Source organism: Plectropomus leopardus, chromosome 9 (genome assembly GCF_026936395.1).
Source record: "Plectropomus leopardus strain MGB_pleo_1.0 chromosome 9, ASM2693639v1, whole genome shotgun sequence".
Taxonomy (NCBI): Eukaryota; Metazoa; Chordata; class Actinopteri; order Perciformes; family Serranidae; genus Plectropomus; species Plectropomus leopardus.
The window spans coordinates 3966655-3987030 of record NC_142184.1 but is presented as its reverse complement, the minus strand read 5'-3'; the positions used below and the strand labels follow the sequence as shown (position 1 = coordinate 3987030).

At 40.1% G+C, this 20376-nt stretch overlaps 1 protein-coding gene across 1 annotated transcript in view; it reads right to left on the bottom strand.

Moving 5' to 3' along the window:
• The window catches only part of LOC121947286 (XK-related protein 7-like), a 148473-nt gene that overhangs the window by 84279 nt on the left and 43818 nt on the right, over positions 1–20376 (bottom strand). Inside the window, exons 8-9 of the mRNA XM_088081714.1 lie at positions 6117–6148; positions 3695–4370 (exon numbers count right to left, since the gene is read on the bottom strand). Of these exons, the coding sequence (XP_087937840.1) occupies positions 3695–4302 (608 nt within the window). The 5' untranslated portion in view covers positions 4303–4370; positions 6117–6148. The remainder of the gene's footprint in view (positions 1–3694; positions 4371–6116; positions 6149–20376) is intronic.

The following is a 20376-nucleotide window of genomic DNA, read 5'->3' as shown; positions in this document are numbered from 1 at the left end:
ACACCAACAAGCCGAAAATAAAAGCTTCCACTGAGCTGCTGCTGGAAAACATATTCAATAAAAAAAGTTTTTTCATTACCGATGCTGCAGGGAGGAACACGGATTTCAAACTACTTTGTGACTATTTGTGTTTTGTTATTTCAAAGCTCCAGCAGGATGTTACATTATTGTTTCTAACACTTGTATATCAGTTCAGCATTACTCATGTCTGCTCTGGTGTCTGGCCTTGGGATGTTTTGTTTTTTTCTATCATCTCAGACTTGTCTCAGTCTCGTGGGTGTTTGGACTCTGACCTGTTTCAGTCTTTGGTCGTGATCAAGTCTCGTTGGCTTTTTTCAGTTTTGGTTTCCTGCCTATAGCGTCAGCGGCTGCTCTCACAGCAGACTAGACGGGCTGCTGTCAGTCAGGCGTCGGAGCACCAAAGTGCAGAGGATCGTTATATTCTGCGGTGCATCTTTGCAACGCATTCTTACTTTAGACATGTTAGACAAAAGTGCAAAGAGATATTACAGAACTGTGGTTCCCAACTGGTGGGTCGCGGTACAGAAGTGGGTTTGCTGGTCCATTCTGAATTGTCAATGTGTCAGGTTTGCAGAAAATCACGCTTTATTTTGAAGTGAGGTGTAATGCAGCCACAGAGCTTTTATTTTGAAGCACCAATTTTGTTTATTCTTGGAATATGTTTTATTTCTTTGTGTTGTAAGCCAACATGTTGTTTACATTTTGTGAAATAGAATGAATAATGTGGAGAGACCACTTTACTGATCCTATATCTACTTGTTCTTGTTTTTTGAGATTGTAGGATTCAACATTTGTTTTTTGTAATCAATTTTGAGGTGAGATTTTCTTATAAGCCTTTTGGTTTTCTGTATCATCCGCACAATCTGCTACCTTCTGGTGACTGGACTCTGGTTACCACTGATTTTGGGACGCCATTGTCACAGAAGCATAGCAGCCACCCTCCAGTTCCCACCTTATTAACACTGTTAGCTCTGTCAGCACTCAGTACATTTACATGCACAGTGAAGTGGAGCTACGGTTATACCTCTATTAGGCCAAATAATCAGCCCCGGTATACAAGCACGGTCAAATGGTGACAATATGGATAACTTTTCAGCGCGGTACATTTCCAATGTGCTCTACCCCGTACTTGGTGCCTTCATCTTCTTTTTTTTCCTTCTCCCTCTTGCTTTGTTTTTCTCGGCTTTCTTCTGCAAATTTAAGCTGTTTGACTTTCGCGTTTAAGCACGGGGGACTATTGAGCATACACAGAACACCGAGGCCAGGTCCAACTAAGGAGAATACAAGAAAGAGTAAATCGGCCCCCAGAGGCATTATCTAGGTGTGTTAGTCTGACCTCGAGAAATTGGACATAGTATGATTTCAGTCGACTAACGTGTTTACATGTATTTTTAAAAGTTCAGGTTTAGTCGGACTAAAACAGTAATTTGACTTTTGATCATGTAAATGTACTGACTGTTGCCACTGTTTCCTCTCTTAGCACTATTAGAGCAGCCGGTTCAGCCAAATTTGTGTAGAGATTCATGTTCAGACTGTTCATCACTGATACACTCCGTGCACCATACAGAGCTTCTTTAAGACAAGTACCAAAGTATATTATCTGTTAAATGTATCAAAAGTACATGTTCTGCAGAAAATGAGCCCATGTGACTGACAAATTTGGTCATACTTCACATGATACGACAGCTAATGCTGCATCAAGATGTAGAATTGTGCATACGTTGCTGGTTGAGGTGAATTTTAGCCCAATTTTTCTCAACCTCAACCTCCTCCAGGCTTCCCCCAAAGAGTTAAATGGAAAGTCAAAGGGGTGGTGAGATGATTAATGGGGTAAAAAAAATAGGAGAAGAAAAGCTAAGTTCTGCAACACACATTTGTCTTCATTTTTTGTACTTTTCCCTTATCATAGGTTTTATTTATTTATTTTGAGAAATATTTGAGAGTTTTGCCTCTGTGGGTCTTGAATAACTGTTCAAATGAAAGCATTTGTGAAGTTTCATGGGGAAACGTCTCTCCATTGCTTTAATCGTTAACAGTACATTGCATTTAATGAAGTAATCATATTTTTTTCTGTTATCTGTTAACATGAAAAGTAACTGTAGTGTAGTTTCGTAAAAAGCACAATATTTCCATCTCGAGATTTTGTGGCATATAAGTACAAAGTAGGAGAAAATACTCAAGTAATGCATCTCCCACATGCTGCGCAGATAAAATAAAGATAATAAAATACATATATTGCTTTAATACATGCACTTGGTCACTTTCCAACACCACTAGCTTGTAACATTCTGCAAGTGCAGTTTTTTCCCAATAAATATTTACTATATTTTCTTCAGAGTTGTTTTAATGATGTGAAGATAATGCAACATATATGCATTTTTTTGTGGTCCTATCACTAATACTATTTCAAAACACTTTTGAATCCAAAGGACTGAACTGACATTACAGTTACTCTTACTATGAACATTTGGTCGCCTTCTCGACCTCCATTTGGACTCTGTCTTGAATGTGTCTGGGAGCTGCTCAGACTTGACTTAAGTGGACTTGACTTCAGCTCTGGAGCTGCATACAAAACTCTATTCTTACCAAAGGACAAACATTAGTGAACATTCTTGTTCATGAAGTATAATTTATGTTTCTGTCATTATATATTTTGATAGAGATAATTTCTTTGACATATAGACTGCATGCAGATGTGGTTTCATTACTGCATATCACATGTGAGATGAACTGACAACCTGACGATGTGTGAACCTGATGCATCATGATGCTAATTATGTTTCACAATGCTTGGAAAACGATTAGACACTCGGGGTGTTGTGAAACTTTCATATTCAAGCCAACACTTTGTCTTGTATCAAGTGAACGTGGCTCTGGAGGAATTTAAATCAAAGCAAAGCACATATCTGACAGGGAATACACACAGCTCAAAGCGCAGGGTAGGACATCAGTTTGGATGTGTTGTGGGTGGAACGCACCTTTTAAAGATTTTTGCATCCTTGCATTTAAGATTTTATGTGGAGTGTGGAGGAAGAAAAGATTCAGTTTCAACATGACAAGCAGGCAGAGGAGAAGAGGAGCGGAGCACGGAGCTTTGACAATACTCCTGTCAGCATGTCCGGACCATGACAGACACAGAAACCAGAGAAAGAGACTGCATGTTAGAGCTCAGGCGACTCTAAGCAACCGTCCAGATTCAGTCACAATCAGGGTAAAAGGGGTAAATGGACAAAAAGCCACATGGGAGAGTAATTTATATTTCTACTATCACTGCTGGAAGTGTTGTGTGAAAGGAAATGCTACAAATTCAGCTTTGAAACCAGAACCTCACTCTATCCTGGTCGATTCGTGCACATTTCTGTCACCAGCGGATGGGAAGAAAAGGTAATATTTCGGGGGATAAGCGCACATACACACACACACACACACACACACACACACACACACACACACACGGTGGGACATGCACACATGTAGCGAGCGCATACACACACACACACACACACACACACACACACACACACACACACACACACACACACACACACACACATCTCTACCACTATCCTGTTGGGAATACAATTCTCACATGTGCATATATCAAACACACACCAGCAGCACGTATGCACACACACACACACACCCCTCTTGTCCCCAAACCCAGCGGTCCTACCTCCAGACTTGCCCCAGCTGCAGGATGTGAAGAACGGTTTGAAAGACCCACATGCAGACGGTGCAGCACCTCTGGGGGCCCCCGACTCTTGTTGCCGTCGCAGGCGGGGTAGAGGACGTGTAAACCGGGGTGGCATTCGCGGCGTTCCCCGCTGCCGCGCTCCCACCGCGCTGGTCGCTGTCCTTGGTGCTGAAAGTGCTGTCGCCCGCCGTGGCTGCTCCGCCTGCCGCGCCTGCCGCCGCCGCGCCGGTCCCGCTGCCGCTCGCGGCTCCGTCCCCGCTGCTCAGATCCGAGTAGTCATACACGAACCACCGGAAACTCAATACCTGGACGACAGCGGAGGGCACCACGACGAAGACGAGCGTCAAGCCGAACCACCAGTAGTCACCTCTCAGGTAGTAGTCGGCGGCCAGCCACAGGTCGGTCGCGCCGTCGGAGAAAAAGACGAGCAGGGCGCAGAGCACCCAGCAGCAGTCCAGCAGGGTGTAGGGTTTCCCGCCGGCGGCGCTGCAGCGGGGCCGGGCGGCGGGGTTCCCCGGCTCCGAGAGGCTCCTGGGCGTGTTGTCATCTTCCACAGACACCGCTGCTCCATCCGACTTAGCGGCCATGTTGGTTAGGATAGGAGAGAAAGACAGAGAAAGAGGTGGGGATACAGGAGAGAGAGAGAGGGAGGGGGCTGGCAGTGTGCAGGGGAGAGAGAGTGAGAGAGATTACATCATAACTAGCCTCATCATCAGCCAATTAATTGTGAGGCATCATTACTAACAGCGCTTTTAACACCATGACACCAGCGCGATGTTTCCAGGACATCCAGCGCGCACACGGACAATTCTGCAAACATTTAGGACCTGCAGGGTTTTCAGTTTTTTCTCCCTGTCATTAAAATCTCTCCCACTTACATTAGGCTGTCTCCTGCAGCAGCAGCACTCTGCTGCACATGACAGGAATGTTGTTAAACTCATATTAAGGTGGTTTATATGCAGCTCCTGCTGAGTATCCGTTTCTGACTTGGCACCATCACTGAGAGGACTCTTCATTTTTTTTACTATAAATCTTGTAAACCGGTGAATGTTTTGCATCCTGTCCACTGTATTCTGTGCGATGAATGTCCTCACAGCCAATAAATGTTAAAATGTGCTGTGCATTGACTTAAAAACACGAATTTATGAGACACCGTGAGACAATGCATTAAGGAGGATTTATAGAAGTAGCACAAATTGAAATTTGGGGTTTTATTTATCAAGGTAAAAGGGTTGCTGAGGTTTTGTCCTGTTTCACATTCAGACATACGGAGAAATTCATACGAGATTGTCAGTAAAATCACAGTTTGCTGTCTCGCTGGGGCAGAAAGGTTCATATCACAGTTATTTCCTCTCTCTGGGTCCTTTTCTCTCTGCAGACGCTCATACTTGTAGATATGAAGGACTCATTTTCATCTTTCAGAGGCACTGTAGTCTGCATGTTTATGCTTGTTCAGCACAAAAAACAGAAAGTGATAATCCATTACAGTAAATATTTGAATCTTAATCATTAAAAGCCAAAAAAAACTCTATGCCAAATTCAGAGTGTATTGTGTGCACATTGTTCTCAACATGGAGGTTAGCTGTGTGAACACGACTTTGACACAGATTTACCGACTTGGAGATCAATTCATTGACAAATCAGTTGCAACGTGCCCAGATACCCTTAATCTATTTCAGTTTTCTGGAAAAACTCATCAAAGACAGTCTGAAGCCTATTTTCTTCAAATATAATCAAAGTATAATCTATTTCAAAGCCATGTTGCCCAGCCCCAGTTGCTACTGATTTGTCGATGAACCGATCCCGACTCTGAATCACAGTCAGGTTCGCATGGCTACATGGAGGTGGCTGAGCTGGCGGCTATCAGCTAACAGTGCTAACTCCATAAAAATGACGGCAACAGTGCTGACAGAGTAAACGGTTTCAACAGGGGGGAACTGGAGGATGGGTGCTACGCTTTCACAATGACACCCTCCTCATATCAGCTGTAACTGCAGAATGAGTGCAAATCGGTGGCAATGAGCTAGCCAGTGGGATACACACATGCACTGACATGCACACACGGCCGGACCAGCTTATAACAACAAACCACAGAGAAGCTCAGATTACAACACGCTGAGTTAGTGTGACGTCCCTCTCTGCTCAGTACGACATTACCCCACAAAACAAATAAGCCCAGCGGTTTTCTACTGTACTAACGCTGTAAATGTAGCATACAGAGCATTTAAAACTACGTCACCTGACACATTCATTCCTCATTTTATGGTTGTGCCATGGGTTTGAAAATATAACAGAAGACATACGTACAAATAACACAATAACACAAAATATTTAAATAACAATTACGCAAATTTTCTTGAATGCAAAATGCTCTGAACACATTGTTCTGTGTATGTCTTACCTTGATTTGTCCTTCTTGATTGTCCTTGTCCCCTGTTGAGAAATGAAAAAAAGGGACAAATGTCTTGTATGTCTACACACAGTTAGCCAATAAAGGGGATGTTACAGAAAATCGTGCTTTTGTTGGGGACTATTTTCAGTAGCGGATTGATAAACATTTGGTGCTGTACTGAGTATTTGTTGCAGTAGGACAGTGTTTTTGGACAGTTACAATAGGCGGGTTTCCATTACAGATTTGTGCAAAACTTAACAAAACAATAATTCTGAAATGTCAATAAAACACACTTAGGAGATGACTGCGTTTCACTGAGTGATGTTATTCAACTTCTCGTCTCACGATAACATTATCAGAAGCACGGCGATGGATGTTTAACACATTAGCAGGTTTATTTCTATTGCAGCCACTACACTAGCCGTCATTTTTTCCAATCCAAGGTGACGTAGACGTGTTATGGAGTGGTAGTGGAAAGGCAAGCCCCTTAAATGTGGGAGCAGTCACGTGTGAGCGATTTCTGGGAGGTGATAGTCCACGATTCAAAACTTCTGGCTAAGCCGCTCAACTTTTGAAGAATTTTGTGATGCTGAAAAAGTGTTTCCACTGCATTTTTTGCAAAATATGTCTTTTTGTAATCACCTGAAATACCACCTCATGAATGCATAAAAACATTTTTGCGATATATGGGAGTTTTTTTTCAAAATTGACGTTTCCATTAGGCGTATTTTATATTTGCAATTTTAATTCGCACAATCTGAGGATTAATGGAAACCCGCCTACAGTGTGTGTTAATGGTAATAAAGGGGAACGTCACCCAGAGAAACAGTTTGATCTGTCTGTAATAGTTTTTGGACAACAATGGAGCTCTACGGCACAGAGGAAAAAGATTAATCAGGCTTTGATACACACACAACACTGTTAGTTTGATCACTCACTTCATCATTTGATGTTTTCATGGTTAAGAAACTGTTTAAGAGTTCATCATCATCAACTGTTGAGTTTCTCCTTTTGTCTCCTCTGCCTCAGCTGGTCCCACACCAGCAGCTCTCTAACCTCACAGGCCGCCTCTGTTTTAGTTCGAGGGCCCTTTTAAGGGCATTCGCCTGATTGTAACGAGGCAGCGATGCATAAAGCTGACAAGACACAGAGCAACTGGTCTGTTTACAGCAGTGACCGTACTAATTGAAAAGATCCCATAAACTCTGAGCAGAATAGGCAATAAAACTCTTTGGTGAGTTACAGCTCTGCGCTTCACTGCCCTCAATAAACCAATCAGCCGCCGTGTTTCCACATCGGGACAGAACAAGGCTTATCTGTGCAGGGGTCAATCCAAAATGTCTGTGGAAAAAGATATAGAGCTGCTTTGTTAATCTGAAGCTATCGCTGCGCTCACAAACCACCTCAGCAGCAGCGGCAGACACAGCCACAGTGATTTTTGGGTCCTGGAACAGTTTGGCTCTCGTGTGGAGATTAACATGATTTGGCAAACGGGTGAGCTGCATGAAGAGCCCCGATAGGCCGTGAAAAAACAAAGAGGAGAGGCTGTATTACAGAAACTGTGAAACTCTGAAAATCCTGTCTGATCTAATCATAAAAACTTTATTCATGGACTGAAAGCATCTTAGATTTGAGCGATATGCTGCAGTTTTATTTTATGAGTCAGAGCTGGGATAGGCAGAAAATCTGAAAAAGCCAAAAAACAGAAAATTTGAAAATACACCTTTCCTGCTGCAGCTCTTCCCTCTCTGTCCTGAGTCAGAAAACCACAGGTGTGTACATGCTTATGGAACCAGATCAAGGCCAAAAGGTTTATTAATTTGAAAAATGAAAAGAAAATTAAAAAATAAAAGGACATTTTAAACTAAAAGTTTTGATCTTGAATCATAAAAAAATTCTAAAATATTTTCAAAAGAAAAGTAAGTGTAGGAAGGGGTTAATTTCTATTCAAATATAATTTTGATTTAATTCTGATATTCTTTTGAATAAGTTAATAATCTTTTATTTTTACTTATATATAATTTCATATTTGAGGACTTTTTTTCAGTTGTCAGATCTTATGTCTTCAGGTTCAGATATTACTTTTTTCGCATCAAAATCTCATGTTTTTGAGATTTACATGTTTTTTCTCCACTTTCAGACCTTCTTTTCAGTTTCAGAGTTGTGGCCCTGATCTGATGTGGGGGCATTACATCAACTGAGAGGGACATGAGATTGTGAGTGACAGTATAATGAAGAAGGCTCAAGGGCTTACCCAATGTTTTTTTTTTTAAAGATCAAAACTTGAACTTTCAGTTTTAAGTCAAATGTCCTAAAATCCCAGAAATGACCTAAAATCCTAGATATGTCCTAAAATCTCAAAATGCGTCCTTAAATCTGAGAAACTACTAAAATCCGAGACACATGAAAAATCCTGAAAATCCAAGAAGTCTTAAATCTGAGTATCTTAAATCTGACAAACCCTAAAACCCTAAAATCTTAGCACTGTTCTAAAATCCTAGAAACATCCTAAAAGGTGCAGAGTCTGGTTTTCTCTCAGTACACTTACATTCTGATATGCTCAAAGTTTATTATGAGATTTTTGCCCAATAAAGCCAAAATAAAACTTCCTACCCCAGCTTTAATATGCTGTTTCAGGTTTGTGCCCCCAGACTGGGATTAAACTCTAACTAACCTGATATTTCAAAAACAGCTGAGCCTAAGTTTCCTCCTAATTTTATACCAGGAAGCTTCTCATTGTATCGCAGCTACTTAAAACATCTGTACACCCACGTACTTCAAACATTTAAATGGTCTGAACAACAGAGACTAAAATTACTCCCCCAGATGGTCTTTAACGCCTCAGTGCTGTTTAATTCAAAGCAGGCAGTGTTTCAGTTTTTGTTTCACTGCATATATTAAAAATACACAGATTTGTCTGAATATTTTTTTTGATAAATGACGCCTATTATGAGTTTGAGACTAAGGGGAGCTAATTAGAGATCCCAGATCATCACGGCTGCGACTCTGACACACTTTAGAAAAACAGAGGAGAGTTTCTGCATTGAAGAGAAAAACGCTGTCACATTCTCATCGCAACTGTAGAATTAAAAGTTTTATGAAAAGTTTTTCACAAAGCCCAAATAACCCTGAAGTAAAATCCACGAGCTTGTAGTAGTTAAGAAAGTTCTTAATCACTCCCGCCAGGGTTAGATCCCACTCAGACTAAACGCGTAGATAATCTCCAGACTATGAAAGTGTCAATACATTTTACCTCCAAATTACGAAAAAATAAAACCAATAAACTGCTCTAAAACCCAAAGTAATGTCCTAAATCACTGATACTCAATTTATGGCCCACGGACCAAATCTGGGCCCCAATAGGGTGCCAGATGGTCCCCCAATCAGTGATTCACACTGGGAACTATTTTTGTATTTTCAGTATGCATAAGGTGCCAAAGTGCAAAAACCCCCCCCCCCAAAAAATCTGCATCATATAGAGCTTTTTTATCCAAAAAAAAGTGCCAGTGGAGGTGGAGGATCCCCCACAACCTCCCAGAGAGATCCTAGCTAAGGACAAAATGTCCTAAAATCCTAGAAACTTCTTATAATCCTAGAAACATCCTAAAATCCTAGAAACGCCCTAAAATCCTTGCAATGTCTTAAAATCCCAATGACTTTAAGTCCGAGAAATGCCCTTAATTCCTCAAAATGTCCTGAAATCCCTGAAATGTTCTAAAATCCAAGGGATGTCCTAAAATCTTAGAAACGTCCTAAAATTTTAGAATTATCCTAAATTCCGAGATACATACTAAAATTCTCGAAATGTCCTGAAATCCTCGAAACATGTATGGGACTGCTGCCACTGGCCTCCTGTCATTTTGCCAAAGTGGCCCACGAGCAAATTTAATTGAGTATCCCTATCCCAAATTTATTTATAAAACATAAAGATACTGCTGGTAACGACGTCACACTTCTAACAGCTCGTAAAAGAAATTCAACCACACAAAAAAACCTCAGTCAACATGTTCTCACTCCCAACTCATCAAACACAGCAGCCTGGGACGGTCAGGTCCCCTGTTCTTCACACTATGATCCTCTGGGTAGCCTTCAGCATCAGTTTTAGATGCTCAGGGGCCAATTTCCTTTTATTACATGCATAGTGTCTTTTCAAAATAAATCTTCATGTTTACAGAAAACATAAGTTTTGTCACTAAAACTACTTTTTTTTCTAGATTTAGAAAAAAATGATTTGGGTTAAAATAACGTTTGTTATGTAACTTAAATTAATGACTTTGTCACATGTGGTATGTGACTTATGACACATAAGGTCAGTGACATATGACATGTAACACATATGTCACGTAGTATTAACTATGTTATGCTTATTTGCTTAAATAATCCAGACACACTTTTTTCACAATAAGACTAATATTTTTGGGGTCTCCCTATGAAGGACGTGTGTCTGCAGGGAGTTTAACAGACTCCGACCTATGGGGGCAGAAAGTTGTCGGTTTGAATCCAGCACCTTCATCACGTGACTCCCATCTTTCCTGTCACTCTCCGCTGAAAGTCACAGAGCAATTCAAGATGTGGAAATCATTATTTTAGTGACGGTGGTGGACTGGTGCAGATGTTTTAAGAGTCGCTCTGAAGCTCGGAGTCTGTCTGTATTCACCAGAGTGTATCACAGCAGCGGCAGCGCTGATCTGAGACCTCTAATTAGCTCCCTGCGCTCTCAAACTCATAATGACCCTCATTTGTCAGGGAATGTGCAGCTTGTGAGCGATACAGCGACAGAGTGTGAGTTAAGGTGATGCAAAAAGAAGAGAGCGGCGACTCCCGGGGGGACACAGTGAATTTACACCCGGGGGTCTGATGAGGGCGCTGTGATTAAAGAGCACGGTTTCATTAAACATCAGTCAGGCGCAACAGGTCTGGTTGGGGAATCACGATGCATTTTACCTCTGGGGATAAAATTACCATGTGTTTAAATTTTACTGTCCAGTGCAGGAGCAGAAACTCGTTAATGTCTGAAAATTGACAGAAAACCTCAAAAAGAGCTTTCAAAACGTACTTTAATACATATTGTCAGACAGAGGCTGGTGGAGCTGAATGAATCACATTTTCGATGCTAATGACTGAACTCATTTTCAGACCTAGATTTTGAAAGTCTGGGTCAGAAAAGACAAATTTTAAAAATGTGCACTGAGGTACAATATGTAGTTGGATTCAGTACGAAAACTTTTGGTGAAAGTTTAGATTTTGTCCTTTGTACAGTCAGCATGTACAGAGCTGGAAGGTAATGAAGGTGATTACCTTTGATTATTTGTGTACATCTGTTACTGTAAGCGTTTTTTTATTATCATTATAAAGAGACAGTTACTTGTACACTTCACACAATCTGTGTCCTGCAGATATTTCTGGGTTCTTTTACCAGTTTTTCTGAAGTAGATTTCCAGTAACAGTTTTGAAATGAAATAAAATACATCACTACTACTACTATTAATAATAATAATAAACTATATCTATCCATCTATCTATCTATGTATGTATGCATATATGCATATATATTGATTGGGTGAAAAAGTAATCCTACACTGCCTAGGAGCCCACGACATCCAAAGGCCCATAAAAACATCAAATTCACTGTAAACATAAAATTCACTGTTTTTGGGTAATGTCCCCTGCACTTGAACAAGTGCTAAATGTCATCAAACCTTTAAGTGCTTTTAAATACTTTTTAACTGCATCTCTCCCCATCTCATGTGATCTTGTTTTTCTGAACCTAACCAAGTTGATTTATTGCCTAAACCTTAACTTTATGTTGAAAAGACATGCATGCCCTCCCTGGGTGTCCAAAACCGACGCAGGAGGGATGCCCAGCGCTTCATATTTTGATGTACGGGGCCACTGATCACGTGTCAGTATTTGATAAGTTGGAAATGTTTTGCACCTCTAATAATGGCACAGATGGGTTAACACTGGAGTTTGTTGGAAACCCTTTAGCGTCTCATACAGACGCTAAAGGGTGCTCCTGGCATCATTATAGTGACTATGAGGACACTACTCAGGCAACATATTTTGACCCCCTGAGATTAAGACCCGGCTGAGAATGTGCTCAGTGCTGCAGTAGTGTTTTTTTGTATTACACAAACTCAAAGGTACATTAATACGTAACACACCTACAACTAGGATAACAGAAACCTGAGGAGAGAAACCTGAAAAAGACTTTTTTTCACATGCATCTTAAAAGAAATTTGATGGAAAAGAAAGCATGAAATAACTTTTGAAAAATTGAAATCTTACAACAAACACGGCTCAAAAGAAAGCTTAAAAAGAAATTTAAAAATAGGATTGAATTGAAGGTTGGGTTTCAAAAAGAAAAAAACCTGTAAGGTTGGACATAAAAGCACGAATGAAAGAATGACAGAAAAACAGAGACGCAGAAAGTCAGAGAAGCAACATTGAGAGAAAAGAAACCAAAGCTTCAACCAAAGACAGCAGACGGACGACGAAAAATAATAACTTGACTTTGCACTTATTAATTTTGGCACACATGCCGATTTGCCAACAGTGACGTTTCTGCGGTCAGATAAGCAGACTGAAGAGCCCGAAGCTTTCACTTTCAACATCAGTCAGAGGATTAGGAGGAAACAGAAACTCCCCCAGAGTCATTAAAGGAAAGCAAGTCCATAAAACTGAGTTCTTTAAAGTGATTTATTACATGGAGAATTACATGGAGCCTGCTGAGTGTTCACTGATCTGTATCCCAAAATGTCAGCTTTCTCACAAAATCGCTTCATTTTGTATTTCAAGCCATAGACGGTTGAAATCCCATTATCAGTTTGGTGTGTTTAAATGCCTGTAGGGTCTGTGGGAACCGTTTCAGACTGATCAAATCAGATCAAATCATGTCTCCACAGAGAGAGGGAGAGAAAAACTATAAATAGTCCAGGGGCACATGCAGATTTCCTGAGATTATCCTGATTAACAGAGACACTAAAGTTATTCATGTGTCCAGTTTGGCTCCATGGTTGTGTTAAATAAAATATGGTAAGTGATGGTAGGAGATCAGTATTAACTGCCCTCTTTAAGCACAGAAAGTGTTTCTTTTAAATTTTTTATTATTACGTGACTTGTAGATCCGTTTTTCTTATTAAAATGAAATCCAAAATTGCCCATAGGTGTATTTGGTAAAAGCACTGAAGTTTATAGATTTTTTATATTGGATTTGACATCAGTTTTTCTGTGCTGCTTTCAGGGAGCTATCACAAGGTATTTACGTTTTTAAAGGTGCTATACGGAAGATTCTGCAGAATTGTAATGTTTTATTAATAGTTTTGTACTTTTTGCACTGATACTGTGATCCTTCTCTACGCCAACTACTACTGCCATTATTATTAGTAATACCTCCATTATTACTGTACATATAAGACTGTTATTGCCACATACATAAACTACACTATTTGCATGCAATATACATGCTATCATAAATCACACTTATTCATTTTTTATGTCCATTACTATTGTTATCTGTCATTTTATTATTGCTATTATTGTTGCTGTGCATCTCTCCTAGCTTACTCTCTTTCTCTTTCTTTCCTTTGTATCAGTTTGTCTTTTACTGAAATTCCATTTTATTGCCCTTTATGACATATATAACATATCCGCACTCTATTAAAAGCATTGGGAACTTTTTAGTACAGTGTGCAGAACTTGTGTTTGATTTTTGCCTTGTTTTGATGTTTTGATCCAGCATCTTAAAAAAGTCCTTTGGATGAACCACTTTGCAGGGCCCTCGACTTCACCTGCAAAATGTCACTCAATTACCAACCAGGAAAAGACTCAAAAAGACCATGGAGACACAAAATAACAATAAATAATAGCAAAACAACCTCAGAGGCCTCAAAGACACGAACAAAACATGCATGAAGACTAAAATAAGACACAAAACAACAAAAAGAGAGGCACAAGTCTGTATGACTTGTTCCTATGTTGGAGGGGGGGTGGGGGCTTTTGCAGATCACTGCCCAGGGGCCGATTATATTATAATCCACTCATGGTCCCTTGCATATCATATCAATGTTTGTAAAGTGACGTAGTATATGAGCTGACTGCAATCGGCTGCCAGGCTGCAGACCACTCTTCAAACCAACAAACAACAAAACCGGTTGTTTTTTTAGTGAGAGATGTCCAAGTGTGACTGTACTACTAAATATGGGTGTTTTTCAACGACCCGTCACTGTCTTTACACCGGGGATAGTGCCACAATTAGTGTTTCTCACTGAGATGACCCTACGTTTCCAGTTTCGACTGTGTCCCAAAAGGGGGTATTTTGAGCCAAAACATGATCTTTTTCTTAACAAAACCAAGTGTTTTTAGTACCTAAACCTAACCACTTAATAAACACAACACAGCGGTGTTGAAACATTAGATTTAGACCCATCTGTTATACAATAATACCAGTGTAATATATCCATGAAGCACAATTTTTTTAATGACTTTTTTTAACATCCATCAAACTACTCCCCTTTGACTTCTGAAACTGATTAAGAACACAAAAATGCCTGGAGTGGAGAAAAAAGACAGAATATTGAACAAAATCCAGGCAGCGATCACATTTAGGAAAAGCATTTTTAGAGGTCTCCAGCCCTGCGACCCTACATGGAATGAGCTGATACAGTAAATCGATGGATTGATCCAGTGGTTCACTTTCTTAACAGAGGGATTTCAAAACCAATCATAGATTTTGAAACCCAAGCTCGACTCTCAAAGCATCATACAGGTCTTGAATATCTGCAGAATTGTCAAATCTTTTATGGCGTAGGAGTGAATCCGTCTTTGTTTAACCAGCAGCCACCAGTTTTGCAGTCACGTGGGCTCCAGCTGACTGCTGGATGTGAACAGAGTACAAACTGCTGAGTGGAGAGCTGTCCATTAGCTCGGCCCCATCAGCTAGCTTAGCTCATTACTGCCCCTTCACCCTCATAAATCCATCCAGCGGACTTTTCTGCCTCCTCATCAGAGAACATCCAGCCTGAGCAGGCTCGAAGCCTCTGGCTCTGTCTTACTCCTCTCATATTATTAGATTGGGTCTAAACACCAGCAGTAAGCTTCTCTTTTGCAAAACCTAAGTAAAATTTTAAGTTAAGGCTGTCTTTTTTTTTTTTTGGATTTGTCTCTCTCTTTACGCAAACCATTAGCGACATCTTGCCAAACGTCACATCTCCTGAACTATAGTTAATTAGAAAAGTGCTTTTGATGCCACTCAAAGGATCCAAAACTGTGTTGGTGGTAAAACTGAAATAACTTTAATTTCCTGAGTGTTGACTGGAAGGCAGTTAACCCCTCAATGACCGCCAACACCGGCCACATCCCACTGTTCACCTATCCAATCACAAGCTACAGGGCTGCCTCATCCCCTCTGCCAGCGGTGACGTCTTTAATGCAGCCCACATACATCTGACACCCTCAGCACACAGCACACACGCTGTACAGGCAGCAGCAGCGAAGGTGTACAGGGATTTAAATGAGTCGCCAGAACAAAATGATGGCAGTGTGCGTTTTGCAAACCACATGTGTGTTGCATTAGTATATTTCGTAAGCGACACAGTTTAGATTGCATATTTATAAGCTGAGTTTCTCATCAGATGGATGGTGTATGGTGTGTAGGCAAAACAGCTGCCAAGCAGCAAACAGCTGTTTCCAGCTGTGTTTGTTGGTTATTTCTAACGTGATTTTGGGACTTTTCCAGCCATGTTTGTTATGACAAAACCGGGTAATTTTTTAACTTGAAATCGAGAGCCGTCACCCATGCATGCTGCAGCAGAACTGGGTATTTTTTAACGTCACATCAGCACATTTGCCTCAGGGCCTTGGCTTTGGAAGGACCTGCCTGAGAAGATAAGGCTGGCAGAAGCAGCGACTTCTCTTAAATCCTCTCTTAAAAGCCATTTTTATACACTTGCTTTTATGTCATTATGTCTTTTACTTTGTCTCGTAATCTTTCTTCAGCCTGCTCATTATTATTATTATTATTATTATTTTATTTAATCATTTCATTATTATATGTTGTGTTTACTGCCTTTATTCTGTTAGAGTATTTTTTCAAACATGCTTTTCGCTCCTTATCTCGTTTAATTCTGACTTCACTCTTGTCAAACCTTTGTTTTGCATTATTGTCTGACTTTTATTGTTATATTGCCAATATTATTATATATTGGGGTTTATTGCCTCTGCTTTGCTTTTCTCGCCAAAATACTTTGTAAATTCTATTTTAAGGTGCTATTTAACATTGTTATTATGATATTATTTGTTACAATAAAACTATTTTTTTATTCACTTTTATTTTTTAAAAATAAAAATAAAAATAAAAACGTTTTATTTCTTTTGTTAACATGATGTTGGGACATTTCCAACGGTTTTGCTGCAACAAAACCAGGTATTTTTTAACATCACATCAGGACGTTTCCGGCCATATTTGTTGTAACACTGTAAAACAATTTTTTTAAAACGTTTTTGTTGAAACCAAACCGGGTATTATTTCCATGTGATGTCAGGATGTGTTTCATCATGCATATTGTAACAAAACTGAGTAGCATTTTATTGTTTTTTTTTCAGCAAAAAAATATTTTTTCATGTTATGTTGGGACTAACCACATCTGTTGCAACTAAACCAGATATTTTTAAACGTCACTTTGGAACATTTTCAGCCATGTTTGTTACAACAAAACTGGGTTTCTTTTTAGGTGGTTATGGGTCACTTTTAGCTGACAAAAATTTCTTTTGGTCATACGTTGGGAAATAGATCTGAATGTTGACTTTGCTGATGTTAACAAATGTCTAAAAATGTTCTGTTTCATCTTAGCAAAAAAATCTGCGTGGGGAAAATCAAATGAAATCCCTGCATCAAACTAAAACAGCCTAAAAAATAATTAACGGTGTTATAATGGCATGCAAAGTGTTAGAAAGACAGCACACTCTTTTCGCACTAATATTAATATTGATGGAGTGCACTCATCCACACATTAACACACCGCTAGATAACAGCCAGGGACATGTACGTGCTTGTATTTATTGCATCGTGAACAGCAGGAAAATGTAAATATGAACCTGAATGCATAGCATCAAGAAAACACACACACGCACACGCACGCACACGCACGCACGCACACACACACACACACACACACACACACACACACACACACACACACACACACACACACACACACACACACACACACACACACACACACACACACACACACACACACACACAGGGCTGACCTGCACACCTGGCATTCAGATCCGTGATGGTCAACAAATCATCTGAAGTGGTTGGAAAAATAAACACTGCAGTACTTGACTTCGCTGTCCTCGAGGCAATAATGTTTAATTTTTAACAGGGTTATAAATATGATTTCTCACAGCAGAGGGCCGTAGGTGGATAAAACAACACACAGCAAACAGCAGAGTGTGAAGACTGCCCGAGAGACGGAGAGGACAAGAGACTGAGTCGACGTGAAGAGAAATGGAGACGGATGGGAAACAGGAATAAAGAAGTCAGAATCTCGAGGGATTCCAGCTGAACCCGATGATATTGTACATAAAACTGAAGGTTTGATTTGAATAATTGCTCGCCTGTTGTGTCTGTGTAAATCTGTGATTGTTTTCTCGGAGACAGTCCTGGGAACACAGAGGAATCTGCTCACTCCACAGGAATGATGTTCTCCGCCTGCTGTCACTGTTAGACAAACAAACAGTAAATAATCTATTTAGCAAAAATAAAACCTGAAGTATTCATTGAGCCTTTTGTTCCAGACATGTATCATCATAACGGAATAAAAGCTTTTGACGATGAATTCCCCTATGGTAGCTGATGATCTTGTAAAATACTTAATTATGAAAAAATTATTTCTGATATGCTGTTCTTATTTGTTTTTTTTAATCATTTAAATTTTATCGAAACTATTCCTTGAAAGTAATCTCAACAGGAATAAGTGGCAAGTTTTACTACTACTACTATGAAACTATGAAATAATTCATGAAAATGAATCATTTATGATTATGAAAAAGACCAAAAGTCTGTGGTGAATACACACCACATTATGAGAGTGTTGAGAAGAATAAACTTCATAGGAGGAATTTAATGATTTCCAGATCCTGGTGGTGATCCTGGAGAATTGAAAATGGTGCATCCCATGAGGAGCGTGGACACGCTCAAAACTTTGACCAGATGGTGGCAGAAGACGAATGCTTTCATATTCAATTTCTGGTTCAAATTGTTTTTTGAGGTATCTTATGATGAATGTTCAATGGCGAGTTACAGCCTGGAAGAAAAAAATGACCAGGATCACCAAAAACAGCTTCAGACAGATCTTCAGGGGATCATAATTATCCACAGAAAAACAAATGGAAATCTGAAGAGTGTAGATGGTCTGGACGGACAGAGACACACAGACCTACACTGTCAAAGTGGCATATTTTAGGGGCCCTATTTAAATGATGCACAGCGCATGGTGCAAGTGCCTTAAGGGCGTGTCCAACTCTACTTTTGCTCGTTAAACAGTGCACCACCTGGCTGCACAGCAGGGTGCAGGCGGGTTTATCCCCTCAGTTAATCATTGGTGTGTTTTGGGGGTAACATGAACTTAACAAATCAGAGCGCCATCTCCGTTCCCTTTAAACGCCTGGCGTCCGCCTGCTGCTCTGCTTTTTACATCTCAGCAAGTGTACAATCAAGTGTACAGGGATGGCAGATTCGGGAAATTGAAGAAGTTAAAAGTTTTCTGCTGAGAGTACTGCAGTAAGAGCAGTAATGCCACTGCAGCAAAACTGTATTAACTTGACAGAGGAAACACTGAAATTTTTATCTGAATGCATCTGAATGACAACCAATAAATGATGCTGCTCCTCGCATATAAATGTGCACAACATCTTTCTTATTGGGAAGTTAAACAGCAGCTTTGCAGCTCTTCTCTGATCTCTGCTACGTTCACATTTTACAGAAATGCCTGCCACACCTGCCTATGTAGGCCGCCTTACTACCTTAATAATGAACCCTTTAAATATCTTGAAAATACTGCCCCTGACTTTAGACCATGTTTTTGTTGGTCAATCGCTTTCTGCTGCCTCAAAATAACAATCCACTAACAAAGTGCCCGACCACACTCCATTTTAGGACCTGCAAGGGCGCACAAATGGGCACAAAACCTTTACACACCATTGGGGCGATTGTTGTGAAAATGACAAGAGTGTGGGTCAGAAACTAGCAATGACAGTTGCACTGCACTGTTTGCTGCTTTATGTCGGGCGTAATATCGGGCCCATGATGTGTTATGCAGAATTTTTGCAGAATCAAGTTTTACCGGTTTGAGCAGACCTCAGCTCACTGATGGCTTCTGTAATCCAGGATTTAAGGTTTCACAACCACATAGCTGTATTTTTTGCAAGCAATTATGTTTTAACTGTGTGCTACATTTGGAAGACGCTAAACAAACCCTGTTTTTCTTCTCTGTACACATCGGATGGGATGAAAGAAAGCAGGAGTTTGTGTCACTGCCGCTTCACCACAGAGCTCTTTTTTTTTTTTATTAAAGCGATGGCTTTACACAAGATTCACCACCATAACAGAGGAGATGTCTGCAGCAGAGTCGGCCCTCTCCAGTTTCTGCTGTTTTTTGGGGGGGTGAAGTGACAACTGCAGTCTTTCACTGCTCATTATGCTCGGCTGGAGACGAGAGGAGAACAGAAAGGCCAGTAACACAGTGTTAATGTTAAGGCTGGACATGCTGGGTTAGGCAAGCTGAATGTACGGCACACCAGTGTCCTCACAAGTTACGATTATACACAGACCTCTGAATGTGTGTGTGTGTGTGTGTGTGTGTGTGTGTGTGTGTGTGTGTGTGTGTGTGTGTGTGTGTGTGTGTGTGTGTGTGTGTGTGTGCTTATACATACCTCTATCTTTATGAGCACAGGTTTTCAGTGTTCAGTTTTACAAAGTTTGTTTAGCCCTCATTCCTTTAAAGAAATTTTAAAATTAAGACCTGGTTAGAAAAAGGGCTGCACCTAATGTTTATTTTCATTATTAGTCTTGTTAAGCAGTTAATCATTTGGTCAATGAGATATCAGAAAATAGTGGAAAATGTCTAAGATGATGTCTGAAAAATTGTTCATTTTGTCTGAGCAGTTTAAAACTACTAAATATCTGTTATCAAACTGTTTCAGTTTTTCATTTGAATTTTTGTTTTCAAAAAACTCACAAATAAGCTCCATAAAAAAATTT